Source organism: Trichoplusia ni, chromosome 16 (assembly GCF_003590095.1).
Source record: "Trichoplusia ni isolate ovarian cell line Hi5 chromosome 16, tn1, whole genome shotgun sequence".
Taxonomy (NCBI): domain Eukaryota; kingdom Metazoa; phylum Arthropoda; class Insecta; order Lepidoptera; family Noctuidae; genus Trichoplusia; species Trichoplusia ni.
This window is the reverse complement of record NC_039493.1, coordinates 6,741,500-6,763,273: the sequence shown is the minus strand read 5'-3', so window position 1 is coordinate 6,763,273 and position 21,774 is coordinate 6,741,500. Positions and strand designations below refer to the sequence as shown.

Below are 21,774 nucleotides of genomic sequence, written 5' to 3'. Positions count from 1 at the left end.
CCGACAGGGATGAACTATGAAAAATTGAAGTATATTGGTAGTTGTATGAAATACAGTGCCTGAGATGTGTTTTCTTTAAACAGTAATACTTTATGCATGTAAGTAAGTAAGTACCAAAATGTTGATTCCTAAATATTCCAGATGCTACATTCCAAGGAAGGTCAAGAGGTAGGTTTGGATGAAAGATGTAGGATTAATTAACAGATTACTGTTTGCAAATAGTATATAGGTACCATGACCAATTTTTTCCTAAATGAGTAAACATATCTAGCCAAATATTTTATGAAAAACTAACAAGGTATGTAGCCCAAAATCGCAAACAAGATTGAATGCTATCACAGTATACTAAGACAAGCTATTTTGTGCTTTAAAATAACCAGTGAGAGTCTAAATTTGTAAGCTGAACTAAAAGGTGTGTAAAATGTGCAAGCAATGGTGCGCAAATAAAAATACAGAAAGCTGCTTCCAATAAATATATTTAACAGATATTCTTACACTACTCTAGTTTTCACAAACACAATACTTTTACAAGCGTAAAAACAAACAGCGCATACTTGATACTGGTAAAGGAAGACTAAATTCTATCATCAATGCAATTTGAAACTTGTTCCTTAAAAATAAGGTACACAATTCAGTGCTCGTTAGTTCGTTTTATGGAACTAAGAAAAAAAAAAATTTAATTATATAATCATTTTCTCAGTTGGCAAATATGCGCCGATTTATTGTAAAAGAAATAACAGAAAGTAATAATGAGATACAGCAGAACGAATTGTTTTAACGCTCGCGCTGCTGAGTTTGATTGCTAATAAAGCCAATCATTTTGGAATGATAAGGTTATGAATAAAAATACAAATCCCCAGCAGCGACGGTTGGTAACGCTTACGTAATTATACAATAAAAACGAGAGAACTTTCTCTAAGAAATAAGTAATAGTCTTTAAGTGCAAAAATGTTTGTACATTTTGACAACTTATTTGTCATTCAAGTAGGAAGCGCTATTTCAATGTATTGGTGACCTTTCATTACAAGGTTCGAATTTTCGTAAGCAAAGGTCAAATAAGATATTGAGTATAACATTAGCGTTACAACCTTACCTCCCAAAGGTGGGTAACTTAAACTTAAAAGTAAAACAAAAATAAAAAAGAAATATTGATTTCTAGCTACAGATATTAAATAACAATAAAAGAGATTGTGATTGAAACATGACTATTTAAATGTAAAAAATAATTACATCAGATCTTCAAATTGTGTTATAAATAATAAAATTAAATTAAAGTTGAAAAAAACAATCATTTTTTTAATTACTTTGTGGCCTATCTCTACATACCAGTAAAAAGTGGTAAACTTAAATCTCAATAAAAACAAACAATATATATATTAAAAAGACCTCAATTATCACAGTACTCATAAATGTTAGATAAAAATAAGATAATAATATCTTTATTAATTATCCAAAATTAGGATTCGAGTTTTCTTTTTCCTTAGGCATATTAAAGATCAGAGATCATTTGCAAGGAACATAATATAACTTCTAATATATTATATTTGTACCAGCGTTAATTAATTGCCCGAACAATATGTTTGTAAGTATAGCTATATTTCATTTGATTACGTACAAAAAACAGATAATGAATCATGGTGTATCTCGGTCTTAAAACTCAGTTTAAAAATAAAAACCGTCTGAATGATTTATCCACTCAAATAAATCAGTTGTTCACTTATTTACAAAAAAACAACAAGATTCAGATTTTCTATTGCCAGACTTTTATTAATCTTTTTTTAAGTACCTATCCAATCGGTGTGTAGGTGATATAAAAAAATAACAATCGTTGTATAAATGCCCAAAAACATGTTGGTGAAATATTAAAAAAAAAACTTCTATTACAGGTGACACGACGTGCTTTAAATATAGGTGTAACAAAAATGCGCTGTGATTTTGGTCATGGTAATAAAAAGTGTAAAAAAAATCATAATCAATTCTGGAAAAGGGAAATGTTCTTAATAGGTTAATACTGTTATCGCAAGGGAATAATTTTTTTTTTTATATGGAAATATAAATTTATTAAAATTTCCCTAATTATTTTTCTTAGGTATTTCTTTTTCATTTGTTACCTAAAATATTTAATTTAATTACCTAATGGCAAATAATTCAAATCTCTTAAACAACTCAATCAATACTATGTATTATTTGAGGTAGTCTTAAACATAATTAGGCATCTTTTGAGTGTTAAATGTGTATATTATTATTTTTCAAAGTCCAACAATAAAAAAATAGTTAAAGTTCTTTGTTTCGGTAGTATGTGAAAACTTACATAAGTTAAAGTATTAGAATAATCTCATCCCATAATAAGCATGTTTCAAACAATTTGAAACATTATGTAAATAAAAAAAACAATGCTATAGCTAGGATAGATAAATAAATATATTATATAACTTTTAGTACTCAGTTCTCTTAAGGAATGTTTGTAAATATACTTTGCTGTCGTTCGATGCAAAAAACATGATTACGGCAAATAGCAAATTCGTCGCAGGTCATTTGCAACATATGAATGGTGCAACGGTACCGTATCAAAGAATATGCCGTAAGTTAGAGTTACCGGCACGGATCTTGAGTGCTCGGCGGAAGAGTGGAGATGGCTTTGCACATCGTACACTCATGATAAAATAAAACGCCAATCGTGAGACGTCTTGAGGTGCATGCAACTGCATCAAAGAACAAATCACGAGTGACGGCTATGACGCGATGCGCTGCGGGCCAGTCACTGCACTTTAGTCCGCCCCGCGCCTCACTTCATACCGCAAAAGGGACCCAAAAAAATACTTCTGCGTAGGTGAAGGTCAGCGCTCAAGTTCCGTGCCGGTAACTATACTCTCCGCGAAATGATCTTCTAATGTCATAGTCAGCGAGTTTAGGTGAAAAATAATAAATAATCGTTTCCAAAACTGGGCAAGACTTTCACCTAGAGGATTACTAGACAGTTTGTCTATATTTTATGTGTAACTTTCTTACGGATAAATAATAATAGATTTTGCGCGTAGCTCGACCTAATAATTGATTCAGATATATTTGAATAAAAATGGCTGGTCGTTGAAAATTAATCGTGTGTTACTCAAAACAAAGGGCTTGTAGTAGCGAGCATTAGGTCTGACAAAAGTGGTCTGTCTTGGTCCGCACTTTTTGAAGTGTCTTGAATATAATTTTGTATGTAAATAAGTACATAGTTTTTAAGGTAGGTATGTTTATGTGTTTAGGTAAAACGGGGTGAATAGAAAATAGTGTTTTTACGGGGCTGCATGAATATTTTCATACAGTAAAATACTTAAATAAAAATATTCTATCCACCCCAAAAAAACTTCTATGCACGTCGTTTTCCGTATGTATGTGTATGTGTGGTGTGGCTAGTGCACGAGCGGCTCGGCCTCGCGGCCCTTACCGTTGTTGCGCGCGCTGCGCAGCGCCAGCGCGGCGGCGGCCAGCAGCGCGGCGGCGGCGGCGCCCGCGGCCCCCCCCAGCGCGCCGCTCCAGCGCTGCCACGCGCCCCCCGCGCCCGCGCCCGCGCCCTCCGCCCCGCCCGCTCTACCCACCACCTCTGCCAAGCGGAGTACACTTACAATTATTAAAACACCCTTTTAGGGTTATTAAATGATGTAAAGGGTTACTGACGCGTATTTATCAGCCACCCCCTAAACTAGTCGGCCACCCCCGATAAATACGCGTGAGTAAACCGTTACATCATTTAATAATGAATCAATCTCACGATACCTTTCTAAGGGTCCGCAGCTAGCCTTAGTTACAGTAGAGTAATATACTACTGTGCCTTAGTGCTTGCTTTGACTAAGTACGAATAAATGCTCGGTCCCGATTTGAGTTATAATAACCAGCGTAACCTCAGAATAGCGATTTAGGGTAAATTAAATGTGCCCTCCAGGCGTGATTGATGAAATTAATATACAATGGTTAAAGATAGTTTTAGTATGAAAATAGCTCGATGAGAGGACAAAAGAATATAAAAAACAAACAGTTTAAAATTGGTATATTTAAAAAAAGTATTTCTGTAGGTTTTTGCGCCGCTTGTCGTCGTAGGCCTAAGTCAGCGAGCAGTAACGCCTTGGCTATGTACATTTTATAGCGTGCTCGCTGTACACTGGTAACTGCTTAAAGTCATACAAAAATCAAATCAAGCTTAACTAAATTTTTAAAAAAGTTGCATAATAAGTAGGTAAATATATTTTATTCTATGCTTATCTATCTATTAAATATCCGATCTTAGATGAAGACTAGTGTATAACGATTGTTGATTCGTGTTAAATATGCCTGCGAATAAGTATGATTGCTGGCAAGAGCTGGACTCGAGCAGCCGAAGATACATCTCGATGGCGGGCAATTGCGGAGGCCTATGTCTACGGTTTAGCATTAATTAAACTTAAACTATTGACTCGAACATTTGTATCTTGCGGTATTAATATTTTGTTCTGTTAACTATTAGATACATACATATTCGTGCTTAGATGAAGACTATTCATACTAATAAGTAGGATTTGGGTCAAATTGTGACACCGAGGTCGAAGGGAGAAGTATTGTGGCGTTTAAGTTTTTCCTACATAAAATATTACTTCATAATTTAATGAATCCTGTGTCCTGAAATACAACCCTAGAGCCTAGCCTAAGCATTATATACAAAGGATGCTTTTTAATATTGTGGTGAGATTTTTTTTTTACAATTGACTCGAACATTAGTTCCTTCCGGGGCTCTATAGCAGTACTCAAATGTTCTCACCGACAGTCGCAGTAGGCTTCACATGAGTTGCTGACGTGGCCGTCTCGTTCTTCTCCACTTTATCAAGCAGACTCTCATTCCTTAACCCTTCATCAACGAACTTGTGCACCGTGAAGGGGTTAATTTCTGCGACATAAACTTTCGAGCCGTCTGGGGAGGTGACCACATCGTGGGGGTTCTTGAGGCCGCCGTCAGGAGCGAAGGTCTGGATGAGGCGGCCTGAGGTGAAGTCGATGACGTAGCCGCGCACCGGCAGGATCTGAGATTCTGGACCGTTCACTATGTACAGGCGACCACCTGGGGATTATTATTATATTTTTATACATATGTTTTCGAGGTGTATGGACACATTTGTTTACACGACCAACAAATGAGCGTGACCAAATACAAACTAAGAAAACTTATTTCAATTAAATAAAATGTAAACGCGTCCGTATTGTGTGTCCGCAGGGGGACAAAAAAAAAGTTGTATAAAAAGAGAAAACAAAAAACGAAGAGAACGAGGTTCGATCCCTGCGTTTGTGTGATCCAAGAATGCTTGTTCTGACTCTAAGTATCTTTGTGCATATGCTATGTATGTTTGTCAAGCCCCTCACACACGGATTAATTTCCTTACTTGAGAAATATTTTTTTATAAACATACAAAATTCTGTCTTACCATGTACAGGAGCATAAGCAACACTGAAGACCCTGCCGCCTATGAGCCAGTTGCTGAAGCTGGAGTGGAAGGTGCCGTTGTCGTGTCGGTAGCAGGCCACGCGGCCGTGCTCGCGGTCCGCGACGCACACCAGCCCGCGGTCCTCCGCCAGCGTGAGCGCGTGAACCACGTTGAACACGTACGGCGAGGTGCCGTGCGCTGAGCAGAATGCACATGGACTTATGCACTTAGGGTTATCATGAATATGCTATTTCTATATAACTAGGATATAAGAGTTCGGTAAATTATTTACATTTAGTCTGACACAAAGGACGTGGCTATCTATTGGTTAAGTATATAGTTATTTGATCAGTAGATCGCGTGATTACCCCCTTCCATTTTATTACGGATATTACCTTTTTGGGAAAAAAATCTAAACTGAAAATCTAATTAACATCCTAATATGTATTATTGCTATTAATCTTAGAAGATTTTTTCAATAAAAGAAATAAAAATTCATTCATTATTTTAACTTTCAGAGTAACTGCAACTTTCATTCGATATGGAAAAAAAAACAGCCTTAAGAAACCACTTCCACTTACCGGTTCCCCACTGAAGTAAGATGGTTCCGTCTGGTGAGAACTTGATGACCCTGTGGTTGCAGTAGCCATCCGCCACGAAGAAGTCGCCATTGGACAGCACGGCCACTGCGCTCGGCTTGCAGAAGCGAGTGTCTGTGTTACCTGGGACAAATCTGGGGGACAAGGACATAGTCCTATAGTTTGTAATTATAGGGACAACATATTAAAAAAAAATATCAGTCAGTTAGTAATTGCAATTATTAATCGATTTACAAAACAAACGTTCAATGTTGTTCCGTTTTAAGATAATCAACAACAATTTTGTTTTGATTTGATGAAAACAATACAGTGTTTCATTTATATATGAATAGCTGTTGCCCGCGACTGCGCCCGCGTAACTATGATATCACAGGCAGGTTTTATTTTAATCAATCAACCAAATAAAAAAATAACAATAATTATTTTGCTTACAAGTTAAAGCTAATAATAATGCGTTATAAGGAGGGAACCCGCGATGGTGAAATTAGTGTCGCACCTCTCTACACCCTTAGCCTTTCTCACTGGTGTTCCCCGCCTGCTGCCGATCGTGGCGGTATAACGGGGGAGGGGGCATTTTTGAGCCGGCCAATCACCACGTACCAGTTTTCCATAGTTTAGACAGGAAACACTAACATTTAACAAAACAATACCAAGGGCCCGAATTAGTTTTATTCCCAAAAATAACAAGCGTTTTGTAGCTACCTTGGGCCGTCGATATCTGTTATTTACCCATTTCAAATTTTAGATTAAAGTTCTGAACAAGGCCTCTTCATATTGGACCTGTGTCCCCGTGTACGCCTTTAAAAAGGACCGGGTCTCTTTCCCTGAAGTTATCCCGTGAAAATAAAAGTACGAACAATAACGCATTACATAATAAGAAAATAAATGTTAAGTTTTCTTTAACAAAGGCGACAATTCCTCCCCGCTTTTAGATTATTTCTTCTTACTGCGCTGCTTATAAGTATTGTTGAGATCGCGCGTCATGTAAATACGGAATTCAAAATGATTCGACCTCAGATTTTATTCAAAGGTAGTAGGAATAGATATCAATAATCCGGTCTTTTCGAAAGAAATACAATGTTTGTTTATCATTACGCAACAACTTGTAAGAAGGTTACATATCTAGTGCCCTGAAATGTCTTTAATGCACTTTTAAAATAACGAACTTCTCATATTCCTGTTTCACTCTGTTCGTTCTGTATTCAATGTGCCCTCGACGTGGGTTGAAGTAATAAGCGTTTCAGCAGGGAAGAAAAAATAACAAAAAACGAGGAAATCATAGGCAATGGCCCAGCGCAGTCCGCCTTAAATATAGTCTATCAGTTTTGCCGTTATGTGTAAAGGTAAAATTGTTAATATTAGTAGCAGTCAAAATAGTTTGCATGAAAAAAATCTACAATTAGAATAACTTTCTTAGGTGCTTGTTACTTACTTTTCACCCAACACCAACGCCGGCTTTTGCCTCTGGTCAGGAGTGAACTTGAATACCTGGTGCATGGCTACGTCTGTCACCCAGACATTGCCCTCATTGTCTACTGTTATGCCATGGGGAATGAAGAACCTACAAGATATACATTAAATGTAGTCTGTGACAAAAAAAACTGGTTTTTACAAACATGAATAAAAAATTGTTAATGTGTGACTTGTTATTAGATTTAAATATTTATCACAACAAAAATGATTTATGATTGATTAACAGTCTTTCATATATTTATTTTATAAACTTAGAAATTAAAGTAATATAAGTAAGGTGTCTCTCCCTTAGTTATACTTACAGATTTTGTCCCCACATGTCGACAAGTTCTCCGGTATCATTAAGCACTAATATAGTGGGGTCTGGTATTGGGTCATCACCAATGCCTTGGTACACTTCTCTATCGTTAAAAGTATTCTCATCCCACACATTTCGGGCTCTATGAAACACCAGCAGTCGGCCCATGTTGTCTATGGCGAGACCAGACACTTGGCCCATTTTTATAGAAGGATTTGGCCAATCATTAACCCATTGAGGTGCTATATTAAAAAGGTAATATTATTGTACTTCTTATTGGTTTAAGTACTTTAAAAAGCTAAACTACCTTGGTGGATTTTTTATATTAAATAAATCAAAAGCTTTGTTTATCTACGTACTTTCATTCTAATAACTCATTATTAAATACTGGTCTATACAATTGGTATTTTAGATTTGTAATCTAACATTGCATTGCCTTACATTAGTTTTTGTCACATTTTATTCTTTAACTAAGTTGTTAAACAATATGACAGACCTTGTTTACCTTTTTTGAAGAAACTTCTTTAAAAAATGGAGAAGGTATAATTTATTTTCAAGTTACATGTAAAACTAATGTATGAAATGTGCACTTGAATATATTTTGGCCATTAATTTAATTTGAATTTATTAGAGCTAGTTTCAAAAGGTAACACGTGCAGGCAACACATAAATGTAAATGTTAAAAACTCATTATAGAAATATTTCATGCATTAACCATCTGTATTTTAACAACAAACACCTACAATATTTAAACTAAAATCTATCTTAACAGCACTAACTAATTAAGACATAACATTTCCTTAGTTATTAGTTAACTAGGGAAATGTTTATGTCTTAATTAGGTACTTTTTCATCACATTGGATTTTTAGATGTTTTTAATACCGAGTTGAATGAGCAAAATGTATTTTGATAATTGTTGGATAAAATTACTTGCCTAACAAAAAACATTTTTTTTTAATAGGGAATATTTATAAATACTTACCATGTTCCAACTTCGTGAGGGCATTTTTAATTCTGTCGTACTGAACCTGCTGACTGTCGTAATATCCAGCAGGATAAAGACCTTCATCGGCAAACTGTATACAGTAAGAATTAATTAAATGAAACTTACAATGTTCATTTACTTCTATTTAAAAAATATTTCCGAATTCTTACCATTCGTCCGCAAATGCAATTTATGGCACATAATAATACAACAAACACAAAATTCGATATACTAAACATAAAAAAATACATTTTTAATTTGTAAGCGCACACCGAAGGTTTTGTTTTGCTATTGATCAAAATGATTTTTTATCAAATCAACAAGTACCAAGCTTATCAATTATCACGAATGACGTACGTACGAGATATGGTGTTGTCTCACTTGTCTCAATAGTCAGTTGACTGATGACGTATGCTACTTTAGTGATGTACTTGCTTATTGACTACAAAGCTACTAAGCGTGCCCTACTATTTATATTACAACTCGAGAATGGAATGGAATAAGATAGTTGCGCTTATTTCCGTTGTATATTATTAATTAATCTTAAGTCGCGGCCTTATGCAACTACTCGAAACGCGTTTGAAGCGACAAACCTGGTCACGTGACCCCATTTTAAATATAAAAGAATTCCATATAGCATCGGTTTGGTATATTTCATGAAATTATGTCATATTGTAAAGATGCTGCTTCATGCAGTTGCTCGGCGCTCATTTGTAACGATAAATCTGGTCACGACGCCGCGACGCGACCCGAATTTTTAAGTCACTGGAAATGACCGTCGAACGGCTGCATGAGGCCGCACCTTTAAAAAAAACGAGAAAACCGTGTGAAAAGGTGTGTTCGCATTTTAGTGTAAACTCTTATAGAAAAAAGTTTTTTTTTGTTATCATTTAATAGTAAAAAACTTTTTGTTTGATCTAAATCAGCCATTCCGTTTCGAACTTATCAGAAGTTTAAGCTTATAGATTGGGGAGGCCTGTGTCCAGCCTTGGACGAATATGGGCTGATGATGATGATGATGATGATGAAGCTTATAGATTAAATAATATCTATACTAATACATAAAGCTGAAGAATTTGTTTGTTTGTTTGAACGCGCTAATCTCAGGAACTACTAGTTCAAATTGGAAAATTATTTTTGTGTTGAATAGACCATTCATCGAGGAAGGCTTTAGGCTATATACTATGAGGCTGCGACTAATAGGGGCGAAGATACAATGGAAAATGTGGAAAAAAGCAGGGAAAATTATTCAACTTCGAGGGCTTCCGTTCAAAAAATCCTAACTTAAATCTTCTAACCACGCCGTCGAAGTCACGGGCAATACTTTTTCTTATAAAAATAAAACCTTGTACATAAGACTGCTTCAATATGATTATAATAAAGAGCTTTTAAAATTAAACAATTTGGACTTTCCATTGAAAAGATAAACGGAGATTAAATATTTAAGTTAGTGAAAAAGAAATTGATTGGTCGGCGCTCACACCAGCATCGGCACCGAAAGGTAAATCTTAATATATATAAATCTCGTGTCACAATGTTTGTCCTCAATGGACTCCTAAACCACTTAACCGATTATAATAAAATACGCACACCATGTGCAGTTCGATCCAACTTGAGAGATAGGATAGTTTAAACCTCAAGTTATAGTCGCAATTTCTTCTAACCACGCGGACGAAGTCGCGTGCAACGGCTATACTTTTATACTAATATATAAAGCTGAAGAGTTTGTTTGTTTGAACGCGCTAATCTCGGGAACTACTGGTTCGGATTGAAAAATTCTGACCATTTATCAAGAAAGGCTTTAGGCTATATAACATCACGTTGCGACTAATAGGAGCGAAGATACAAGGGAAAATTATTCATCTTTGAGGGCTTCCGTTGCGTGCGCTGTGAAAACGGTTCAAGATCTTCAAACCACGTGGACGAAGTCGCGGGCAACAGCTAGTCTTTACATAAACTTGTATCTTTATAACTATCTGTGACCGCGACGTGGTCCGCGTGATAAAGTGACTTTGGTCAGATTTTCACGAAAACCTATGACGAAGTATATGGGTTCCATAAAGTTAGGTCGGAAAACAGTCTATAATGAAACCTTTTTAAGAAAAGTATTTAGTTAATTCCTTCAACCTTGAAGGTTGAACAACCTTACAAAATAAGGTTATACAAATTTGTGGTAGGAACAGATAGCAATTATCCGGTAGTTTCGCAAAACCAGAAAAACATGTTTGCTTATCATTACGTCTATTGACAGCTTGTAAGAAGGTCACCTATTTACCTTGTACCGTGAAATTTACGAATCTATACTAATATATAAAGCTGGAGAGTTTGTTTGTTTGTTTGAACGCGCTAATCTCAGGAACTACTGGTTCAAATTGATAAAATATTTTTGTGTTGAATAGACCACTCATCGAGGAAGGTTTTAGGCTATACACCATCACGCTGCAAGGTCAAGCAAGCACTGTCCCAAAAGTAGCTGAACAACATAGTCGTCAAAAGTGTATTAACACACGGCAACATTAAAAATATACTTTGTTAACCTAATTTTGTTTTTCTGCTGTTTAGTGACTTTTGACTGAATGATGTTCAGCGACATTTGGATTGATGGTGTACAGCGACTTTAGGAATACTAGTGCACATATACTTTTGAAATACACGTGTTTAACGACTTTTGTAAATTTCTAGTGTACAGGCTATTTTGTTTCCTAGTTGCGACTATAACTTATGACATTTTATTGTGAACAGGTGTTTGTAAAGTTGAGCTGGCTGTACTATTATATCTGATTTATTTAAAGGAGGCTATTGGTCTTGCAACTATAACCGACATCTAAGCGGTCGAAGCTGCGCGCAGCTGGTAGGACATAAATGTTATGGATCGAAATTAAACAAAATAATGCTTTACACTAAGAAGTTTAATAATTCACACGCACAATTCAGTGCCATTACACCAAACCGGCAAGTCGAGACGAACATAAAACAGATCCCGTACGGGGATCACAAGTAGAACATGCCAGTGTTCGCCTCCCGCCGCGCGCCTCTGATTGGCGCCAACATAAAATATTTATCTCCTAATTATATTTTATACATTAGCCAAGAACAACTGCGCTTGCTCTTGGGTTTTCCTTATCTTCTTTAATGCTTTTGAAGATAAGTGTTCCTTCCTGAACATTGATGCGATGTAAGAGTGCAGTTTCCTCACCAACTCGAGGCGAGTCTTCTTAAGCGGGCCCCCCGTGGGCCGCGCGCTCATGAGCCTCTTGTGGTAGAACACTAGCTTCTGAAGCATTATGGGATGTTTACTGGCAGTGGCCACCTCCTTCGCCTTCCCAACATTCTCTTTATTTCCATTTTGTATTGGCTGAATTTGTTGTGTTGGAATGCTGTTTACTTTTTTCATCAATCTATTTATTTTGAGAAGTTTCATTCTTTCCTGTCTTTTTTCTTTTTTATCTTTTTTTGATGAAGTAGTAGTTTTCGGCATGTGATACATTTTTAGTAAATCCGTGTAGTCATTTCTGTGGAACGCGGTAAATATAGTTGTGTAATGTTGACCGATCTCCTTGCGAAGTTCAGTCGGTATGGTTTTTTGTCTCAGATTCATTAGTTTCTCTTGAATAGAATACAACTCACTCACGTGTTCAGAGCCGTGGGCAAGGCCAGCTTGACCGACAAGTACCATGTTTAATTTCTTGAGCATTTGATTAATGTGCCCTCTATTATTGGTGAGCTGTTGTGGGTTGACGACTTTCTGTTTGAGGAGTTGCTGTTGACGATTTTGAAGGTACATCAACTCCTTGTACAGAAGAGTAGGGTCTCCTATATCCTCTTTTAAAGAGTTTAATGCTTTATTCAGTTGCCGAAGCAGATTATTTCTGTTCTTAGGTATCATGCTATAGTCCTGATGGTCACTTTTATTCTCATGTGTAGTGTCACCTTCATTACTTGGCTTATTAACACTATCTTTTCTTTCTTGAGGTTTGACCCAATCCCTGAGCTCTCCTTGGAAAGCTTCTTGATCCACAAGCTTACCCTTAATACTCAAAAATGATTTGATTTCAGCATTGTCTACCTCCACACCGTGTTTCTGTGTGGTGACTCTCAGCCAGGCTTTACCTTCTTCAGTGTTGAGTTTGTCAATAATGTCGTTTGTAATGTAAATTCTCGCGGAAGTAATAATGTCGCTCGTATCAGAGACTTCATTGTCTTGAATCATATTTCCTTTTTTGTCATGATTGGCTGAGCTGACTGGAATGAAGTTTGCTGCCTTCTCTGCAGGAGCTTGATTCTTTACGTTGTCACTCTTGCTAGTATCCTTCTTGTGATTGTCGTCGGCATCTTTGCTAATGGAAGTCTTTCTCTGCGGCGTGACTGGGCTCTTGGTGTTGCGGCGCTCAGTTTCCTCGCAGGTGGATAGGTTCCTCTTCTTGTTGACATGCGTTTCGTGCGCGGAGGGCGACTTGGAGTGTCGCTTGGCGGCGTCGCTGCGGGCGGGCGCGGCGGGCGCGGCGGGCGGCCACACGGCGCGGTAGCAGCACACGTAGGGCGAGCTGAGCGCCAGCCCCGAGAAGGGCAGCGACACGCGGCAGGCGTGCACCAGGTGGCCGCGCCGCGAGCAGCCGCTGCAGTACAGCTGCTGCTGCTTCTTGTTGGACGTGCAGCGCTCCAGGGCTGTGTTCGTGTCCAGCTGTTCAAACAAGACGTTCATATTATATCGCAAGGACAATATTTTTTCATTTGTTTAATTTTTATTAAGGAAAGCAACTCCCGCAGTGAGGAATTTAACCCTTGTCTCGCGGGGGTTGTTCTGAATATTTGTATTCAGTTTCAATGAAACTTTTAAATTAGGTCTTGCGACATGCCGCATATAAAGCACAGATATGTAACAATTAATACTAACAGTGTTGTGGTACCGCCGCCAGAGGTCGGGGCAGTGGCTGGCGGGGTGTCCGCTCTGGCCGCACTCGGAACACGTGATGCTGCCCCAGTTGCAGCAGTTGCGGCACATCGACGAGTACATCTGATTCGGCGAACCGCACTGCAACAATGCAAATAAAACATTTTCATTAAGATTTCCTAATAAATAATAACATCATTGAGGCTCATATTGTGAATCCGAAATAAAAATAGGTGATGTGAATAATATTTGGACTTGGTTTACAACTAAAAAGCTTATAATTAGGTTTACTAAAAAAAGCAGTCTTTATCGCAAAATCACCTATATCTTGTAGTGCAACAAATGAACAATAAATTTTGTTTTTTAAGATTGGTACGCACTAATTGATAAAATAGTGAACTCACATTGACACAAATCTTCCTAGGACACCGGGGCTCGTAGTGTCCGGTGGAGCCGCACATGTAGCAGACGGGCGGCTTGAGGCGGCACGAGTCGTCGCGGTGCCCGGCGCGGTTACAGTAGTTGCACCTGGAATGTAGTAAAATAACTGAGCTATAGGAATGATGACTGGGTATAAAAAGAAAAATCTAATACCCTCAGTTAGATAATTGAAAAGTATTAGACACGTATTTTTTCCTTTTTCAGAAAACTAAAATTGATAAAGAATAACTGCTTTAAATTTTAGGAGGGGCTTGAGATTTAATGATATGGTAAAATTTGTGATGTCACGCGTAATCATGCGTATCCATTATATGTATATACAATTAACTAGAAGGCGGACACTGGAAAAGTTATCATCCCTATTCTGTCGTATCTGCATTATCGTATATCCAATCATTTATCATCATTGATGTATCGGACAATACCAGGATAAGTCGTGCGGCTCGACATTTAAGTATTTTGTGCACACGAGTCTTAGGGCCCATTTACATTGTTGGCGATCATACCCGACCTGCCCACCTGCACAGTTTATTGCAACTTTCATGGTATTTCTAGCATCGGCTAAATGCGCCCTTAATATGTAGAACACAAATTTTTGTATTGAAAAGGTTCAGTACCTCACAAATCATCATCATTGGCCTAGTCTTTTCCCAACTATGTTGGGGTTTGCTACCAGTCCAACCGGTTTCAGCTAAGTACCAGTGTTTTACAAGGAGCGACTGCCTATCTGACCTCCTTAACCTAGTTACCTGGGCAACACGATACCCCTTGGTTAGACTGGCTGTCAGACTTTTTCAAGCTTCTGACTACCTGTAACGACTGTCAAAGATGTAGGAATAACAGCCGGGACCCACAATTTAACGTGCCTTCCGAAACACGGAGGAACTCGTTATGACAAAGATGGTCACCCATCTACGGACCAACCGCGTTAAGCATAGCTTAACCTGTGATCGAATCACTTATGCGGTTATAGCTTAGCCACGAGCTCCTTTGTTCAGTACCTCACAAACATACGAAAAAACATTATACGATTATGTTGTCTTTTTTCGTCATTGCAATTGCAGGTACGAATATTTTGCAAACATAAACTACCTACTACTTGTTATACAAAAAGATGACTTATAATATAAGAAATGTTTGTTTCTCGAAACATTATATTTACAAGTATTTATCATAACAGTATTGTATATAAAACAATGTACTTACGTCACTTTTCTTTTAACAAGCGATGGCATCCTGTCTTTAGGATCAATCACCCACAGGCTCTTATCACCTAAAATTAATGACATAATTGTTATATGTACAATAGTCATTATTCATTGTTCTAGAAACAAGATAAGGTAATGAATTCCAATTAGTAAGGGGTTATTAGCTATAATTAATAACTTTGTTAGCAGTGATAACTAAATATAATGTAGCTTAATAGTAATAAGTTATACTTTAACTTTAATTTAGTAGTAATAAGTAAATATAATGTTAGGCACATATTTTAAATACCCCTCCTATGAATATTAAGTGGGTAACCTTCTTTCAGTAACTCAAGTCTTACAAAGATAGAATCCCAGTTTAAAATGGATATTTTAGCTAAAAATGATTATGCATCTTTGAAATCTGGTTAGGAAGTAGTAAGTAGTAGGGTGGTAAATATTAAAAAAAATACTCGTTTCATATTATATTATTATAACTGTCGTATTATAACTGCTTAAATAAATTTACCTTCTTATTCATTTCTAAAACCTGAAGGTAGTAGCAAATTTGCAAAACATTTCTAGTTTTTTTAGCATTTTACCACAATACCTTTGTTCATTTAAGAAGAAACTAATAAATATGACTTACGTGACATGCTCTTCTGTATTTCCCTGTGATTAAAATTCTCTCCTCCCCAGCTCTCATTGTAGAATTTCTCCATTTCGGCGCGAAGAGTTGTTAGAGAGTATCTTCGTCTTTTGCAAACCTTGTCTTTGCCTTTAAGATTGTCAAAATCAAGGTCCTCGTTCAATATTGCAGGTATTTTCGTTGAGCCAAACTTAGAAATATTGTTTTCGGATACATTTACATCTTCAAAATCATCTATTTCTGTAAACCCAGAGACATTGCCCATGATAATGCTTTCATGGATTTCAGAGTCATCTAGGGTTAGGCATTTATCATTGCCAGTGAGATCTACCACAGATATAGTTTCAAATGTTTCATTACCCTGGCTGGACTCATTTCTCTTGGAAGTTTTTGACAGAGGCTCTGTTATTTTATCCAATGACATATTGCTGTCTGAACTGTCAATATCATTTGTTGGTTTCAGTTTTGAGGTATCCTTTGTACATTCAGATAGATTTGAATCAGATTCATAAACATCAGTGCTGGGTAGACTTTTATCAGTAACAGTGTATGAGCTCCTATTTTTATCAATTGATTGGTTGCTGTCAGAGTCATACACATCAGGATTCGGAATACTTTTCTCGGTCACAGTATACAATTTAGTTTTCTGACGTTTATTCTTTGCCTTACTTTTCGGTGTTGCAAAACACACATCACTTGGTGTGGTCTTGTCTGGAGTAGCTTCTGCTACTGGAGTAGATGTCACAGCTTCTTTAGATTTTTTCTTTTTCTTTTTTTTTGATGGTGTACTTTGAACAAGTAAGTCAGACCCATGAAGACTGAAATCAAAGCTGGGATTGTCTGGATGTCGAGAGGATATGTTCAAGGCTATACAATCACCACGGATGAACTCGTCAGACACTGAAGACACCGCAGATGGGGCAGGACTTGCTGATACTTCTCTTTCCCTTCTGGTAGATGACTTTTCAACACTCACTTGATTCTTTATTGGAGATATAACCGGGTTGACAATTAGTAGTTCATCTTCATCTGAGCTTTCAATAGTGATGGTAGGTTTTGGTGGTAGCGCCACTTCCACTACCTCATCTTCATCACTAGATTCAAGAACTACTGGTTTTTCATCATCATGGTCAATAATTTCAATGGTTCTTTTTAAGTTTTGTGGTACAGGTGACTGGAAAATAGACAAGTCAACAGCGGGTGGTTTTAGGGGCGAATCACGTTTTTCTTCTTTGGGCTTCGGTGTTTGGTTTGTTTGGGTCACATCAGGTTGTTTGTTGTTGTTAGCGAGTGTTGTGGGCTCTTTTGATGTGTTCACCTTTTGGTACGGAGTTGTGGGTTCGCTGGTGCGCCAGTAACGACGCAGCGTACTTCTCGGCGCGGTGTCCACTATACTTAACCCATCGCTCTGGCTTGTTGCTAAGTTACCCTCTGTCTCATCCACATGATGTAGCATAGCATACAGCCTTTCCTCCAAATCATGCTCATTAAGTTCCTAAAAAATAACAAATGTAAAATAACCACACAATAACGTTGCTGTATTGTGACACAACAAAAATATGGTAACATTGGTAACCTAACAACTCACCTCTTCCATGTTTCAGCAGCGAATTTGAACTAAACAAAACTCCACACGAGTTTAACATAATCGTAAATGTTATTTGGAATAACTGTTAAAGTGGTGACAGCATTACAAGTAAATAAAAAGGAAATTTTGTTATTACGGACACGTCCAACACTCCATTGCGAAAGGTGACAGATTCGTTCAGGGTTACCGCACTAAAGACTATTATGTGTTTTGAAAACATTTTTAAAATCCTAAAAAATCAATAATACACCTACTGAGATTTCTAAGCGATCCTGTGAGTAAAAGTAACTCTAATATTTAAAGTTTTTTAATATAATGTTTTCAGGTATTCTACTCATATTCATGAAAGCTCGTTTCACACAAAAATATGAAATAAGCGTGGTAGTTTCAAGATTTTTCGTAGATAGCAATACATTTGATTCTGTCAAATTACGTTTTGTTGTGCCATGACAATCGTTTTTTTCTTGTTGATCGACTTGTATTTAGAGATAGAACTGGTAGTTACCTATTAATAAATAATGTTTCCATATTTCTTTTTAATCTACACATTCTACACCGTTTTCTGCTGCTGACCAGTTTTTCACATGGTGGTGGAAAAGACAAGGGAGACATGGCTATGATTATTTTATGAATGTGGTTCCCTCATTGCATCGCGGGAGAGTTAACCCTAATGAATTTGGATCATTGCTAGCACAATAGGAATCTTTTATTATATAAATTAACACTGACGTAATTCACGAAGTATGCTCTATAAACCATTATGTCACTGACTGTACTTAAGAATCATACTTATTTGCTTAATAAGTTCTGGTATAAAAAGTAACATTTATTATAATTTGTGGGGACAAAGAAAAAAGAGCACATCTTAAAATAATTTATTCATAAAAAATATATTACAATACCACTTGATTAATATCTTGAAAGAGTTTTTATAAAATATACACGATGAAGAGGTAGAAATATCACGTTATTATTTTAAACCATCTGCAAAGACATTCTCCAACTCGGTGAACGGCGTTTCTGTAAAAGAAAAAAAAAATAGTGTTGCCAGAAACATTCAACATGACCATATGAGTGTGGGGTATTTTTAAGCCCAGTTCGGCCTTTCGCTTGGTAAAACTTATTATAAAAGTGTTAAAAACTAAGCCAAAGCCGTAGTCAACGGTGCCTGGGTTTAAATACATGTGCTTTGAAATCGATCGTGTTATATTAAAACACTGTTCAAAAATGTATAGCTGTGGTTATTTTTTTACACGTTCATTGTAAACTGAAATTGTAAATGAAATCCATTTGTTTAAGTGCTTAAAAAAATAAACTCTTGGCGTGTGTTTTGTTTGAAAACTCAGTCAAAAAATAGAACGAAAAAAAAAGTTTAAATCGAATATACCGCTGATATATGTAAATCATTCGGTTATTTATTTTGCATTTGTTTGTATGTCAGGATTCCCTCAAAGATATAAAAAAAATGAAGTCGACGAATTTAAGGTAAACAATCTTATAATAAATAACATTTTTAAGAATCTAAACAAATGGATCATAGTTACTTGTCCTAATAGGGTATGACGTCTGACGTCACTTACCAGTGCTCTTTTTACTAGCTAGTGATGTCTTTAGACCCACATGCTTTTTACCAAACTTGTGCTTTTTAACTTTTTAAATGCTGTGATGAAATGAAAAATACTTATTCTACATTTTTTGGAAATCTTTCTGACAGACTATGGAGTTTTATCCTATTTGAAGTCTCTTACCCTCGAGTGTGGGCCAGTGTCTCACCTGACAGTGTAGCTGGTCGCGTGTGGCGCGTGCGGGCGCGCGAGCAGGGCCTCCACCACGCGCCCCGCCGCGGCCTCCGCGCCCCACATCGACCTACCCAGATGGGCTCACACTGAGACCTGGAACAAACACATACCTTATTAGCTCTTTATTGTGTTCTTACAACGTTTTTGAATAAACCAGAGTAATTATTTAATAACACTTCTGTTTATAGAAATACTACATAATAAGAAAGTAACTCAACTCTCGTCGTCACTAACCGATAATAATTTTGCGTGGACAGCATAATGCTTTTTGGTTTTCTTCTTTATTTAGGTAAAATGGCCACATTAGGCCATATAAGGATAAAGTAAATTTTGCTCTTTTTTTCGCTCTCTCAGAACGTAACCTGTCAACCACATTTTGCGACTATATAAAATGAGTCAAGGGACCTTGGTTTAAGATTGGCAGAGAATTCATCAAGCGTCTAGGTATATCGGGATCGCTCGACTGGTTTCGGAGTCAAATGGAGTTCTAAATCAGGAGCGGCGGCGGTGTCAAGAGTGGAGAATTAGAGTAATGATAGTAGATGTGTAGGTTACAGGTAGGTCTTACATTTTGGCCACATGCTGCAGGCTGGCCCGCAGCACCGTGTCGAAGGCCGCGCCGGCGCAGCTGTAGGGCCGCGGCGCCGCGCCCGCGCACGCCCACGCCAGCCGCCCGCCGCCGCGGACGCGACGCGACAGGGACTCCAGCAGCTGGCCGGGGAATAACACTACTTAAGTATACTCTAAAGTTTGTGCTGTAGATAAAATCTCACTGGAGGGTCTTATCTTATCTGCATCAATAACTCTCCTTCTTAAAATGACTGCTGCAGTCGTGAAAGCGAGACGTTACGCACCTAAAGAGTAAGAATACTCTAAACTTTTAGATATAGCTACAAAATAAGTAAGGTACGTCGTAAAGAGCGATTTTGAAGATAAATTAAGACACTTCCTGTCATTCGCTATTTTCCGTGAATGCAATTAAGTTTAAAGTTTTCTAGTTAACAAAATAAGGCCAACTACCTTATTTTGTTAACTAGCAAAGTTAACTCTTGCAGAAAGTATTCAGAGACAGGAAATATTGCCTTCAACACAAATTTTTTAATACTTAGTAAAATCTATTAAATTTTTAGATTACACGCTCTGATTATCCCGTAAGGCTACGTACATAAGGTCAGTAATAGGAGTTGGTTAACGAAAATTTTCCATAAAGGAAAATTTGGTAGCTATGACTGCTGACACGAAAGAGCCACAACCGGTATGCCTTCTTTTCTTCTCCACTGCTCCCCCCAAACTTCTGATAGTCCCTGAAGTACGTCGAAGGCTCTCTGTAGGGGAAAATTCAATTTCAATTCCTCATTTACCTTCAAATTGTCATAAACATCTTCCGTCACGAGGGTAGCCATGCCATCCAGGCCGTCAGTCTTGGGTTCAGCACCGACTATAACTATCGCATCCACGATAGCGCCTCTTTCTCTGCTGGCTTCATTATGAACCTCAACGATACAGCCTCGCTCTTCCAGTTTTGGTCTTTATTGCTCTTCCTAATAGGTTAGTCGTGTTTGTTACCTGTTATTAAGCATATGAAATGTAAGAAATATTTAGTTTACACATATTTTTCTTTTAGTGACTACTTATAATAGCTATATGATATTGTTGCAATCGTAGAAGTATGACATTTCAATACACGGGAACTTTAAATAATATTACTTTATGGGGTGGTGTACACCTTCAAAAGAAAGTGAAGAATATAAATTGCTTTGCATCCTGAACCCAAATTAATATTTCATTTCAAATAAGATTTGAAACAGCAGACAGACAATAAGGTATCATCTACATATGGCAGATTAGCTAACCTTAACAAATGATAGTGCAGACATAGCGGACCCGCGATAACCATAAAACATGAATTGTACTTACCAAGACGCGCCGTATGTCCTTCCACGTTCTAGTTTTCTTGGTAATCTTGTTACGAACACTATATACCAGGAGAGCAGAAGACGCCAGGAGTAGCGAGCCTCCTTCGAGCGTTGCCAGGACCCGCCAAGCGAGGGCTGCACCACCTTCCACCGCCTCCGCCATACTCTCTGCAATCAATTAATGATCTTTTTAGATGCACGGCAATCTATTTCCGGTACAACACTATATTAAAGTCCGACCCAAAAACGGGGGTGTTATAAGTTTGACGCAGATTAAACGGATTATAATGTTCATAGACATGTTTTTTTAAACGAGGAGAATCGAAGTGACTGAATGTTCACTAACTATCAGGGAATTCGAATGAAATTGAGCATTGATGGCAAAATCAAGAGAGTTCTAAGCTACGTTTATGACAAAAATTGCCGGTGGAAAAATGGGATATGGAAATCCTACTTTCAAGGAGAGATCATTGATTACAATTCTCAGTCCGAGTTTTTCTAAATTTTATTGT

General features: G+C 37.4%; 3 protein-coding genes across 3 annotated transcripts; all 3 read right to left on the bottom strand.

Annotated features, from left to right (window-relative positions):
• Positions 1-458: 458 nt before the first annotated feature.
• On the bottom strand, positions 459-9,189 carry LOC113501766 (peptidyl-alpha-hydroxyglycine alpha-amidating lyase 1-like). The gene is made up of 8 exons (XM_026882996.1): positions 8,962-9,189; positions 8,789-8,882; positions 7,810-8,047; positions 7,467-7,595; positions 6,017-6,168; positions 5,436-5,633; positions 4,778-5,074; positions 459-3,589 (listed from the first exon to the last, which is right to left on the bottom strand). The coding sequence occupies exons 1-8, from the start codon at positions 9,040-9,042 to the stop codon at positions 3,399-3,401; spliced, it is 1,380 nt and encodes a 459-aa protein (XP_026738797.1). The 5' UTR covers positions 9,043-9,189; the 3' UTR covers positions 459-3,398.
• A 2,493-nt stretch (positions 9,190-11,682) lies between these two features.
• Positions 11,683-17,729, bottom strand: LOC113501722. Its single transcript, XM_026882924.1, has 6 exons — positions 17,548-17,729; positions 15,960-17,454; positions 15,330-15,396; positions 14,087-14,210; positions 13,686-13,823; positions 11,683-13,472 (listed from the first exon to the last, which is right to left on the bottom strand). Exons 1-6 carry the CDS (start codon positions 17,554-17,556, stop codon positions 11,868-11,870), a joined length of 3,438 nt encoding a protein of 1,145 aa, XP_026738725.1. The 5' UTR covers positions 17,557-17,729; the 3' UTR covers positions 11,683-11,867.
• Positions 17,730-19,396: 1,667 nt separating this feature from the next.
• LOC113502095 lies at positions 19,397-21,647 on the bottom strand (the record flags this gene model as incomplete). The annotated part of the gene is made up of 5 exons (XM_026883476.1): positions 21,264-21,647; positions 20,851-20,912; positions 20,708-20,813; positions 19,915-20,057; positions 19,397-19,439 (listed from the first exon to the last, which is right to left on the bottom strand). Coding segments are annotated over exons 1-5 (516 nt in total), but the record flags the coding sequence as incomplete, so codon positions are not given.
• Between the last annotated feature and the right edge of the window lie 127 nt (positions 21,648-21,774).